A 14,014-nucleotide genomic window follows, 5' to 3' on the forward strand; every position below is an offset into this window, starting at 1 on the left:
AGTTAGCTTGAGTCAGATGAAAAGGCCATATTGAAGAACCATGTCTAGCTCAGTGCTAGGCAGTGTGTCATCCTGTCCACTGTGCTGGCCTCGTGTCCTAGTGCAGTGCCAAGTACAGAGTCAGACTGGATCATTATTTGTGGGATGAGGGAAACCCAAGTTTGTATCATGAGCAGTAATTCCACTTCTGGGAATCTGTCCTAATCAAGAGATTCAAACCAGATCAACACTTTTTGCATGAAGATGTCAACTGCTGCATTATTTTATGTGCAAAATGGAAAACAGTAGGCAGCGGTTCAGGAAATTATGAAACATCCTTTAAGGAAATAATCTAAGGTCTGAAGACTGCGTGGAAACATAGAAGGAAATTTGAGCAAGGAGGAAAAATACAAAGTTTTACTAGAACTGTATATGAAGTTGTAATAAAAGAAAGAAAGAAAAGTCATAAAAATAGCCTGTAAGAAACTATATTAGAATGATAGTGTTTTATAATGGTAGACTTATGAGCATCTTTCTTTTTTTGTAAGTAAAAATTTTTCTTTAATGAACCTGTTTTATGATTTAAATAGATTTGATTTTAAAAGCCACTTTGTTGCTACTTCTTTTGAATGAAAGGATGCTTCTCTTTCCCCCCTCAGGTGAAAGAACTAGAGCAGAGCCTGCAGGCATCTGAGGAGAAGCTAAAACAGAGCAGTGACGTTGTGGCAGCTCAGGAAGCTCAGATTCAGGAGCTTGTAAGTGGGTATTGTGACTGCTGTGTTCTAGGCCCTTGATGCTTTTTCCCTTTATTCCTTTGTAGGTCCCCAGACTCACTCCCAAATTCTGGAATGGTATCTGGACCTGACCTTAGATACAGTTGTGGGCAGATAGGCAGTGCAGGTAGAGGGAGTCAGGACCTGCTAGAGGGTCTGAGTTACCCAGAGAGATAGTGACGGGCTAGACAGCCCTGCCTAGTTCTGGGACTGTTAGAGGTGGTGTCTCCACTGGCTTTCAAACCTCACCTTGCAGCCGGGGCTGTGGAGAACAGCTCCAGGCTCTGGGGAGAAGATGGCAAGGGCTTGGCCGGTAGTCACAGCGCCAGGTCAGGTGTTGAGCTTGAAACTCGAGAAATAAAAACGGCATTTGTTGCCTGTTTGCCGTGTCTGCTAAGTACTCTGCATGTATTTTAATTTAGTCCTTGCAGCAGACCTAAGAGCCTGTACTGTTATCCTTATTCTCCAGAGGAAGCAGGCTCAGAAAGGCGACCAGATCACTAGCCCAAGGTCTCCCACCTAGTAAATGGCTGAACCCACATCCTTCCTAGGTCAAAGCCCTTGTTCTTCATCACTGTGTTATGTGCCTCCCCAGGGAAAAGCCTCATCCATAGAGGGCAGCAATGAGTGGAGTGAAGGAGGGCTGTGTCTTAGGACTGGCTGGTGCCCAGAGCTGTCCCCCCAGCACCAAGACCAATCCCAGATTCCAGCTCCTAGGCAGGCCAGGGGACCTCAGCGGCAGCCAGGCTGGAGGTCAGGAAAGAGAGTTGTTTCTGTTGGACACTCATCTTTGGGTCACTGAGGGACAGAATAAAGCCCCCATTGTCACTACGAATAACTGTCCTCTGCTACCCCCTCAGGCCTCCGCAAACAAGGAGAGCAGCTGTGCACAGCAGCAGGTCCTCGCTCTGGAGCAGCAGTGCACAGAGCAGATCCACACACTGGAGGCCCAGCTCTCTGCCCTGGAGAGAGCTCGGGCAGACGACCATGCGGCCGCGGAGCGGAAGGTGGTGAGTGAGGAAAGGAGAGGGGCCGGGCACGGGAGCACCACGTTCACGTGTGGCTCGGCTGCCAAGTTGTTTGATGGGAAGAAGACTAGCCCTCCTCTGAAGTAGGCAACCACTTTTTGGAGCAGTTTTTATCTTTCACCAAAACACCTGCTCATGAGACTGGATGTTAAAAGGCTGCTTTTTATAAAAACCCTGAACAAATGGGTTTTCTTTTTCCTTGGGTTGCACATGGACTTCCTGGTGCTTCCTGACCAGTCCCATCAGCGGCTTCCCACTGCCTTTCTAAAATGTATACTGTTCATCCTTAATGGCTTCTCCCTTCCCTGGTCCCCCTCCTTGTTCCATAGGCTTCAGAATCAAGTGCCTTAGTTCTTCTTGTGAGGAGTGTGTCAGGTGACTCTCCCTTCCTCACCCCAATCCCCATTCTCATCTCCCACCCCTGCAGTGGCAACAAAAGGAAGGGGGGCATTTTTAAAGGTTCCATGTCAAAGAGATAGGACTGTGCTCAGGGGAAATATGGTAAAGACCTTTTCTTTTATACATACTTTTCTCAATTTGCAGAGAGAGCTGGAGCAAGAAAATGCAGGCCTTAAAGAAAGTAAGAATGAATGTGAACATTCTCTACAACATCACCAACTTGAACTAAAGAAGCTGAAGGTATTTATCTAATTGAATCAGTTTCACAAAAGTATCATGTCTTTCATGTGTGTATTTGGAGTGGCCAGGTGAACGTTCTATACGTAGAGTAGAGAAGGAATGGAACTAGCATTTGTTCAGAGTTCTGCTAAGCATTTGCAACAAATTGTCACCTCGTTAAGTCCTCTCAGTGATCAAGGACATAGGGAGAGTTGTGCTTATTTTGCAGTTAATGTCGTCGAGGTTCTGAGTGTAAGTAATTTGTCCAGATTCCATAGTTAGAGGTGGTGCTGCTCTGACTTTTCACTCCACCACGGAGACCCAGCCCTTCCTCTCTGTCCTCGTAGCACCTCGTAGGTGCTAGTGCAGTAGTGCCATGTCATGGAAAGCATGGACTTTAGAGTCAAATATTTCTTCATGCATTCCCTTCAACAAACATCTGAGTACCTGTGGGCCCCATTGTAGGTGCTGGGATGTGGCAGTGAGCAAAACAGACAAAATCATTCCCCCTCCCCTAACCTGTGGAGCTTGTAACTAGAGACAGTAAACACTTTTTTTTTTAATTTAATTTTATTTATTTTTTATACAGCAGGTTCTTATTAGTCATCAATTTTATACACATCAGTGTATACACGTCAATCCCAATCTCCCAATTCATCACACCACCACCCCGCCACTTTCCCCCCTTGGTGTCCATATGTTTGTTTTCTACATCTGTGTCTCTATTTCTGCCCTGCAAACTGGTTCATCTGTACCATTTTTCTAGGTTCCACATATATGCGTTAACATACGATAATTTTTTTCTCTTTCTGACTTACCTCACTCTGTATCACAGTCTCTAGATCCATCCACGTCTCTACAAATGATCCGATTTCGTTCCTTTTTATGGCCGAGTAATATTCCATTGTATATGTACCACATCTTCTTTATCCATTCATCGAGACAGTAAACACTTGATAAATGGTTATAAATGCTATGAAGACAATAAAGCAGAGTAAAGGACAGAGAGGAGGGAGGAAAGGGCTCTTTTAAATATGGAGGTGAATACGGGAACCAGGATGGCAGAGTAGAAGGACATGCTCTCACTCCCTCTTGTGAGAACACCAGAATGACAAGTAGCTGCTGGACAGTCATCGACAGGAAGACACTGGAACTCACCAAAAAAGATACCCCACATCCAAAGACGAAGGAGAATCCACAATGAGACGGTAGGACGGGCACAATCACAGCAAAATCTAATCCCATAACTGCTGGGTGGGTGACTCACAGACTGGAGAATACTTATTCCACAGATGTCCACCCACTGGAGTGAAGGTTCTGAGCCCCACATCAGGCTGCCCAACCTGGGGGTCTGGCAACAAGAGGAGGAATTCCTAGAGAATCAGACTTTGAAGCCTAGTGGGATTTGATTGCAGGACTTCGACAGGACTGGGGGAAACAGAGACTCCACTCTTGAAGGGCACACACAAAGTAGTGTGCACGTCAGCACCCAGGGGAAGGAGCAGTGACCCCGGGGAGACTGAACCAGACCTACCTGCTAGTGTTGGAGGGTCTCCTGCAGAGGCGGGGGGTGGCTGTGGCTCACCGTGGGGACAAGGACACAGCAGAAGTTCTGGGAAGTACTCTGTGGCGTGAGCCCTCCCAGAGTCCGCCATTAGCCCCACCAAAGAGCCGGGTAGGCTCCAGTGTTGGATTGCCTCAGGCCAAACAACCAACAGGGAGGGAACCCAGCCCCATCCATCAGCAGTCAAGCGGATTAAAGTTTTACTGAGCTCTGCCCACCAGAGCAACAGTCAGCTTTACCCACCACCAGTCCCTCCCATCAGGAAACCTGCACAAGCCGCTTAGATAGCCTCATCCACCAGAGGGCAGACAGCAGACGCAAGAAGAACTACAATCCTGCAACCTGTGGAAAAAAAACCACATTGACAGAACGATAGACAAGATGAAAAGGCAGAGAGCTATGTACCAGATGAAGGAACAAGATAAAACCCCAGAAAAACAACTAAATGAAGTGGAGATAGGCAACCTTCCAGAAAAAGAATTCAGAATAATGATAGTGAAGATGATGCAGGACCTCAGAAAAGGAATGGAGGCAAAGATCGAGAAGATGCAAGAAATGTTTAACAAAGACCTAGAAGAATTAAAGAACAAACAAACAGAGATGAGCAATACAATAACTGAAATGAAAACTACACTAGAAGGAATCAATAGCAGAATAACTGAGGCAGAAGAATGGATAAGTGACCTGGAAGACAGAATGGTGGAATTCACTGCTATGGAACAGAATAAAGAACCAAGAATGAAAAGAAATGAAGACAGCCTAAGAGACCTCTGGGACAACATTAAACGCAAACACATTCACATTATAGGGGTCCCAGGAGAAGAGAGAGAGAAAGGGCCAGAGAAAATATTTGAAGAGATTATAGTCAAAAACTTCCTTAACATGGGAAAGGAAATAGCCACCCAAGTCCAGGAAGTGCAGTGAGTCCCATACAGGATAAACCCAAGGAGAAACACGCTAAGACACATAGTCATCAAATTGGCAAAAATTAAAGACAAAAATTATTGAAAGCAGCAAGCGAAAAATGACAAATAACCTACAAGGGAACTCCCATAAGGTTAACAGCTGATTTCTCAGCAGAAACTCTACAAGCCAGAAGGGAGTGGCATGATATACTTAAAGTGATGAAAGGGAAGAACCTACAACGAAGATTATCTGGCAAGGATCTCATTCAGATTCAATGGAGAAATCAGAAGCTTTACAGACAAGCAAAAGCTCAGAGAATTCAGCACCACCAAACTAGCTCTACAACAAATGCTAAAGGAACTTCTCTAAGTTGAAACACAAGAGAAGAATAGGACCTACAAAAACAAACCCAAAACAATTAAGAAAATGGTCATAGGAACATACATATCAATAATTACCTGAAACATGAATGGATTAAATGCTCCAACCACAAGACACAGGCTTGCTGAATGGATACAAAAGCAAAACCCATCTATATTCTGTCTACAAGAGACCCACTTGAGACCTAGGGACACATACAGACTGAAAGTGAGGGGATGGAAAAAGATATTGCATGCAAATGGAAATCAAAAGAAAGCTGGAGTAGCAATACTCATCAGATAAAATAGACTTTAAAGAATGTTACAAGAGACAAGGAAGGACACTACATAATGATCAAGGGATCAATCCAAGAAGAAGATATAACAATTATAAATATATATGCACCCAACATAGGAGCACCTCAATACATAAGGCAACTGCTAACAGCTATAAAAGGAAATTGACAGTAACACAATAATAGTGGGGGACTTTAACACCTCACTTACACCGTATGGACAGATCATCCAAAATGAAAATAAATAAGGAAACAGAAGCTTTAAATGACACAATAGCCCAGATAGATATAATTGATATTTATAGGACATTCCATCCTAAAACAGCAGATTACACTTTCTTCTCAAGTGCGCACGGAACATTCTCCAGGATAGATAACATCTTGGGTCACAAATCAAGCCTCAGTAAATTTAAGAAAATTGAAATCATATCAAGCATCTTTTTTGACCACAACGCTATGAGGTTAGAAATGAATTACAGGGGAAAAAACATAAAAAACACAAATACATGGAGGCTAAACAATATGTTACTAAATAACCAAGAGATCACTGAATAAATCAAAGAGGAAATCAGAAAATACCTAGAGACAAATGACCATGAAAACATGACAATCCAAAACCTATGGGATGCAGCAAAAGCAGTTCTAAGAGGGAAGTTTATAGCTATACAAGCCTACCTCAAGAAACAAGAAAAATCTGAAATAAACAATCTAACCTTACACCTAAAGGAACTAGAGAAAGAAGAACAAACAAAACCCAAAGTTAGCAGAAGGAAAGAAATCAAGATCAGAGCAGAAATAAATAGAAACAGAGAAAACAATAGCAAAGATCAATAAAACTAAAAGCTGGTTCTTTGAGAAGATAAACAAAATTGATAAACCATTAGCAAGACTCATCAAGAAAAAGAGGGAGAGGACTCAAATCAATAAAATTAGAAATGAAAAAGGAGACGTTACAACAGACACCGCAGAAATACAAAGCATCCTAAGAGACTACTACCAGCAACTCTATGCCAATAAAATGGACAACCTGGAAGAAATGGACAAATTCTTAGAAAGGTAGAACCTTCCAAGACTGAACCAGGAAGAAGCAGAAAATATGAACAGACCAATCACAAGTAATGAAATTGTAACTGTGATTAAAAATCTTCCAACAAACAAAAGTCCAGGACCAAATGGCTTCACAGGTGAATTGTATCAAACATTTAGAGAAGAGCTAACACCCATCCTTCTGAAACTCTTCCAAAAAATTGCAGAGGAAGGAGCACTCCCAAACTCATTCTATGAGGCCACCATCATCCTGATACCAAAACCAGACAAAGATACTACAAAATAAGAAAATTACAGACCAATATCACTGATGAATACAAATGCAAAAATCCTCAACAAAATACTAGCAAACAGAATCCAACAACACATTAAAAGGATCATACACCATGATCAAGTGGGATTTATCCCAGGGGTGCAAGGATATACGCAAATCAATCAGTGTGATACACCATATTAACAAATTGAAGAATGAAAACCATATGATCATCTAAATAGATGCAGAAAAAGCTTTTGACAAAATTCAACACCCATCTATGATAAAAACTCTCCCAGAAAGTGGGCATAGAGGGAACCTACCTCAACATAATAAAGGCCATGTACGACAAACCCACAGCAAACATCATTCTCAATGGTGAAAAACTGAAAGCATTTCCTCTAAGATCAGGAACAAGACAAGGATGTCCACTCTCACCACTATTATTCAACATAGTTTTGGAAGTCCTAGCCACGGCAATCAGAGGAGAAAAAGAAATAAAAGGAATACAAATTGGAAAAGAAGAAGTAAAACTGTCACTGTTTGCAGATGACATGATACTGTACATGTAGAATCCTAAAGATGCCACCAGAAAACTACGAGAGCTAATCAATGAATTTGGTAAAGTTGCAGGATACAAAATTAATGCACAGAAATCTCTTGCATTCCTATACACTAATGATGAAAATTCTGAAAGAGAAATTAAGGAAACACTCCCGTTTACCATTGAAACAAAAAGAATAAAATACCTAGGAATAAACCTTCCTAGGGAGACAAAAGACCTGTATGCAGAAAACTATAGGACACTGATGAAAAAAATTAAAGATGATACCAACAGATGGAGAGATATACCATGTTCTTGGATTGGAAGAATCAATATTGTAAAAATGACTATACTATCCAAAGCAATCTACAGATTCAATGCAATCCCTATCAAATTACCAATGGCATTTTTTACGGAACTAGACAAAAAAAATCTTAAAATTTGTATGGAAACCCAAAAGACCCTGAATAGCCAAAGCAGTGTTGTGGGAAAAAAATGGAGCTGGAGGAATCAGACTCCCTGACTTCAGACTATACTACAAAGCTACAGTAATCAAGACAATATGGTACTGGCACAAAAACAGAAACATAGGTCAATGAACAAGATAGAAAGCCCAGCGGTAAACCCATCCACCTATGGTCAACTAATCTATGACAAAGGAGGCAAAGATATACAATGGAGAAAAGACAGTCTCTTCTACAAGTGGTGCTGGGAAAACTGGACAGCTACATGTAAAAGAATGAAATTAGAACACTCCCTAACACCATACGCAAAAATAAACTCAAAGTGGATTAGAGACCTAAATGTAAGACCGGACACTATAAAACTCTTAGAGGAAAACATAGGAAGAACACTCTTTGACATAAATCACAGCAAGATCTTTTTTGATCCACCTCCTAGAGTAACGGAAATAAAAACAAAAATAAACAAATGGGACCTAATGAAACTTAAAAAGTTTTTGACAGCAAAGGAAACCATAAACAAGACGAAAAGACAGCCCTCAGAATGGGAGAAAATATTTGCAAATGAATGAACGGACAAAGCATTAATCTCCAAGATTAATTGCAGCTCAATTTTAAAAAAACAACCCAATCCAAAAGTGGGCAGAAGACCTAAATAGACATTTCTCCGAAGAAGACATACAGCTGGCCAAGAAGCACATGAAAAGCTGCTCAACATCACTAATTATTAGAAAAATGCAAATCAAAACTACAGTGAGGTATCACCTCACACCAGTTAGAATGGGCTTCATCAGAAAATCTACAAACAACAAATGCTGGAGAGGGTGTGGAGAAAAGGGAACCCTCTTGCACTGTTGGTGGGAATGTAAATTGATACAGCCACTATGGAGACCAGTATGGACATTCCTTAAAAAACTAAAAATAGAATTACCATATGATCCAGCAGTCCCACTACTGGGCATATACCTAGAGAAAACCACAATTCAAAAAGACACATGCACCCCAATGTTCATTGCAGCACTCTTTACAATAGCCAGGTCATGGAAGCAACCTAAATGCCCATTGACCGACGAATGGATAAAGAAGCTGTGGTACATATATACAATGGAATATTACTCAGCCATAAAAAGGAACGAAACTGGGTCATTTGTTGAGATGTGGATGGATCTAGAGACTGTCATACAGAGTGAAGTAAGTCAGAAAGAGAAAAACACATATCGTATATTAACGCATATGTGTGGAACCTAGAAAAATGGTACAGATGAACCAGTTTGCAGGGCAGAAATAGAGACACAGACGTAGAGAACAAGCGTATGGACACCAAGGGAGGAAAGCCATGGGGGGCGGGGTGCTGTGATGCATTGGGCGATTGGGATTGACATGTATACACTGATGTGTATAAAATTGATGACCAATAAGAACCTGCTATATAAAAAAATAAATTTAAAAATTAAGAAAAAAGATATATATGGAGGCGAGGGAGGGTGTCAGTGAGATTTGAGCAAAAGGTCTGAGTAACGAGAAGGGGACAGCAGTGCGATTTTTTGGGGAAGGAATATTCCAGACAGAATAAATAGCAAAGAGAAACACGCTTATGCAGAAAAAAGCTTGGTTTGTTCAGAGAACAGCACAAAGGCCACTGTAGCTGCCACTCTGTGGGCTGGGGGAGAGCCGTGGATGATAGAAGGTCATTGGGGAAGCAGTTGGAGGTTTTAAGTAGAGGAGTGACGTGAGAAGTTTTGTAGTAAAAGGATTACTCTGGCTGTATGTGGAAAATGTTCTGTAAAGGAGGCAAGTACAGAAGCAGGAAGACCTTTTAGGAAGCTCAGATATTACTGTGCGTACTCCGTTTAAGGATATAAAAGACAAAATTGAACATTTCAGCAGAGATTTGGAAATTATAATAGAAGACAGTAGTTTTGAAAAGGAATCTAATTAGGGTTTCCCTGGTGGCACAGTGGTTAAGAATCCACCTGCCAAGGCAGGGGACACGGGTTCGATCCCTGATCTGGGAAGATCCCACATGCCGAGGAGCAACTAAGCCCGTGCACCACAACTACTGAGCCTGCGCTCTAGAGCCCACAAGCCACAACTACTGAAGCCCATGTGCCACAACTGCTGAGCCCACATGCCACAGCTGCTGAATCCTGCACGCCTAGAGCCCATGCTCTGCAACAAGAGAAGCCACCACAATGAGAAGCCCGCACACTGCAACAAAATATAGCCCCCGCTCGCCACAACTAGAGAAAGCCTGCATGCAGCAGTGAAGACCCCGTGCAGCCAAAAATAAATAAAATTTTTTAAAAAAGAAAAGGAATCAAATTAGAATTCCAAAACTGAAAAATGCAGTAGCTGAAAGTAAAAATGCAGATTACAAAAGGGCATGAGGAAACTTTTTTGGGGTAATGGATATTTTCACTATTTTTATTTTGGTGATGGTTTCAGCATAATTCATCAGTTGCATACTTTAAATATGTGCAGTTTATTATTTGCCAATTATACTTCAGTAAAGTTGTTTTAAAAACAATGAATGAGCTTAACAGCAGATTAGAACTAAAGAGAGAAGTAGTGAAATGGAAGAAAGGTCAGAATAAAATGTAGAAAAGAGAAGATAAAAGACATACAGGGTACTGTGAGATGTTTTATCATGTGTCAGTAGAAGCCCAGAGGAAATGAAAAAAATGAGACAGAAGCAATCATTAAAGAGATAATGGCTGAGAATTTTTCAAAGTGATGAAAGCTCTCAAGTCACAGGTACAGGTATAAGAATCCTTACAAATCCAAACAGGATAAATTTTACAATGCAGCCACAGCACTGTAGGAGCACTAAAGAAAGCCAAGAAAACGCAAAGAATTAGGCACCGACAGACTTGCATTAAAGTAAGTACTAAACAGCATCTTTCAGGTGAAGGAAAATTCTAGATGGAAGTACGGAAGATGTAGAGGGAAGAATGGAGGGCAGTGATTATTGCAAGTATGTGCACAAGAAGAAACAGAAAATCTGCCCCACAGCATGTGATTCACGGTCCAGTCAGGAGGGAGGAACTACCCCAGTTATTTGAGAATTTGTGTTCTAATGTAAAATTTTTAATCCAGCACTGAAACAGTTAAAAGATAGTAGCAACTGCAGGACACAGCTTCCAACCCTAGGACTAAGGGAACAAAGTGAAGATGTTGGAATTATTTAGGAATTAAGAAGAGGAGCCCCACAGATTTGAAACTCAGACCTGTGAGGAGGGGGCTCTGTACAGTTGGTCCTGGTGTGTTTGTTGGGGGATAGGGCAGTAAAAGAATTCAGCCGCAAGTGTCGGGAAGACTGCAGGGTGGATGCAGCTGCTGCTTTGGGAAGAAATTGCAGCTGCCAGGGCCAAGCAGCATTGCTCACAGAAACTGGAAGCTGACGGAAAGGAGCAAGTCTTTCTCCCTCCTCCTCCTTCCAGTCTCCCTGGAGCGCCCCCTTCTGGCAGAGATTAGTATGTATATGAATATGGAGCCCGACCTGGAGAAATAGGGTTTGCAGATTCCCAGGCACAGCATCACAGAGCAGAATATGAAAGGGTGGGTGTGGGCTGAGGCAATAACTTAAAAACCAGCACACACAGGCTGTTTAGAAGTGTGGTTAATTTTCAAACGTTTGAGCGAGTTTTCTCGATATCTTGGATTTCTAGTTTAATACCATTATAGTCTCATAATATTCTAAATGATTTCAGTTCTTTGATATTTATTTAGACTTGTTTTATGACCCAACCTATAGTGTATCTTGGTAAATATTTCAGTGCACTTGAAAAGAATATATATTCTGCTAGTAGGGAGAGCGTTCTATAAATGCTAATTAGTCAAGTTCATTAATAGTATTGTTCAAATCTTCTGTAGGTCTTCTGTTTTTTGTTTTTTTTCTTTTTTGGTATATTCCATCGCTTACTGAGAGGGGTGCTAGATCTTCAGCTGTAATCATGGATTTGTCTCTGTCTCTCTTTAGTTCTGTCAGTCTTCTGGTATTTTGAAGCACTATTTTTAGATGCACACTTTTTGTTTGTTTGTTTGTTTGGATCCATGTTTTTCAAAACAGCCCTCTGGGGAAATCATTCCCAGGTGCAGAGGGCTGTGCTCACGGGTAGCCTGCTGGCTTCTGCAGTGAACCTGAGGTATGCCGATCAGTCTCAAATCCTGGATCGTGTGTGGCTCTGTGGCAGTAGCTGAGACTCCACAGCCACGTAGACTCAGTTCTGGGTGTCACCCTGGCCCCTCACTAGCTGATGCTTGAGGGAATCCAGTGTCCTTTTTTCAAACTGAAGATGATAACCCTTGACCTCAAGAGGTTTACCCTGGGGATCAAGCATGACCATGGATGAAAAGTACCAAGTACAGTTCCTGGCATGCTTCCTGCCTTCTCACTCACAGCCTGCCTGCTGTCCTCTTAAGACATCATCAGCAGTCATAGCGTCTCTTCTAAACTTCCCCAGAAAAGGCTCCTGTGGAGGCATGACATTCCTGTCACCCGGCCCACCTGGGCTTGCAGGGCCAGGGTTTCATAGCTCCACTCAGCCTGAGATCTCTTGCTCCTTCTCCTGTACCAACAGAGCTTCTCCCGATGAAGGGGATTGTCTGGGGTAGTTCGAGGTCTCACTGTCAGCCTCTTGAGTTCCTGCACCAATTTTCCTTGTCTGCTAGAGGTGGACTCACGGAATGTCAATTCTGACAGCTCCCCAGTAGGAACCAGAATGGCACTGGCCATGAGGCTGACGTCTCCATCCATTAACCCACCTGGACTGGTGTAAGTGGAAAAGGAGATATCGTAGGAGGAGTTGAATAGTCCACTGAACCAGAAAGACTTGTCCAACTGGAACCTGGGGCCTCAGATCTCTTCTCTGCCTGCGTCATGCTGTCTCTTGCCCTGTCAGTCACCCAACTCATCCTTGCTTTTCTCGATGATGTAGACTGTGTCCTAGAGGTTGGGAGGACATCACCTCAGCAGCTCCAAGCTGGTATCATTCCAACTTAGCAACCCCAGGGAAAAGAGGGCATCTCCCTCTCAGCTTCACCATATAAAAAAAGATTCTGATATAAAAAGGGATTTGATTGGTTCATCTTGGGTGACAGAGCCATCCTTTGGACAAATCAAGTTGGCCAAGGGGATGATTTACTGTGATTGGCCAGGCCCGAATCACATGCTTATTCTTGTTGTTTTGTTTGTTTGTTTTGTTTTTGTCCGGTATGCGGGCCTCTCACTGTTGTGGCCTCTTCTGTTGTGGAGCACAGGCTCTGGACGCGCAGGCTCAGTGGCCATAGCTCACGGGCCCAGCCGCTCTGCGGCATGTGGGATCTTCCTGGACCGGGGCACGAACCCGTGTCCCCTGCATCGGCAGGCGGACTCTCAACCACTGCGCCACCAAGGAAGCCCACATGCTTATTCTTGTAGCCACAAAATGGGGACATCATTATTGGTATCCCTACCAGAACCATGTAGAATTTTGGGGTGGGAGTGGGGAATAGCAGTGATGAGGCTCTTACCCCCCCCACCAAAAGGGGTGATTCTGGGTAGACATAAACAGCAGACATCCCTGACCAGTGTGCAGGCACCTGAGAAGTCATATTATTCATCTAGGGGTTGATCAGCGAGCCCGGCGTCAGCCTCAGGGAAGAGGACTGATGTGATTGTCAGGAGGGAGTCCCTGTGCTCTGGCGGGGGGACGCAGCGGGGCAGCCCTGCTTGTGGTAGAAAAGACTGGTGGTAGAGTGTAGCAGCCAAAGGCTTGGCTCAGCTCAGACTCTGGCTTAAAACGTGGCCATGCCACTGACTAGCTCTAGGACCTCAGGCAATTATTTAACCTCTCAGAGCCTCAGTTTTCTCTCCTGTAATATGGATGATTTTGATGAATTTGTGACATTTCCTGTATTAAAATTCAGTAATTGCTTATTATCATTTCTGTAACCAGATTGCTCCAGTCTGCTACTCCATTCACGTCAGCCTGAGTCTTCTTGTTCTGTGTTGATTTCATTAGACCACCTCTTTTGAGTCTAGGTCCGCTAGCCTTTGGCCTGAGTACTAGCTGGTGTGTTCATGGGACAACTGACCTTCCACGGTGTGCCTGTTCCCAGAGGTTGGTGGGTTGTCCACAGGAACAGTTCTCAGAGGCAAACAGAAGGCAGTGCAGCGAAAGAGTAGCCTGGGAACCTTGGGAAGCA

General features: G+C 43.0%; 1 protein-coding gene across 7 annotated transcripts in view; it reads left to right on the forward strand.

Annotated features, from left to right (window-relative positions):
- The window catches only part of GOLGA1 (golgin A1), a 51,780-nt gene that overhangs the window by 28,633 nt on the left and 9,133 nt on the right, over window positions 1-14,014 (forward strand). For all 7 annotated transcript variants that reach the window (XM_067743333.1, XM_067743337.1, XM_067743339.1 and 4 more), the window contains exons 13-15: window positions 639-734; window positions 1,613-1,762; window positions 2,324-2,419. In XM_067743333.1, the coding sequence (XP_067599434.1) occupies window positions 639-734; window positions 1,613-1,762; window positions 2,324-2,419 (342 nt within the window). The remainder of the gene's footprint in view (window positions 1-638; window positions 735-1,612; window positions 1,763-2,323; window positions 2,420-14,014) is intronic.

The sequence above is a fragment of the Pseudorca crassidens genome, chromosome 7 (assembly GCF_039906515.1).
Source record: "Pseudorca crassidens isolate mPseCra1 chromosome 7, mPseCra1.hap1, whole genome shotgun sequence".
In the NCBI taxonomy this organism is placed as follows: Eukaryota; Metazoa; Chordata; class Mammalia; order Artiodactyla; family Delphinidae; genus Pseudorca; species Pseudorca crassidens.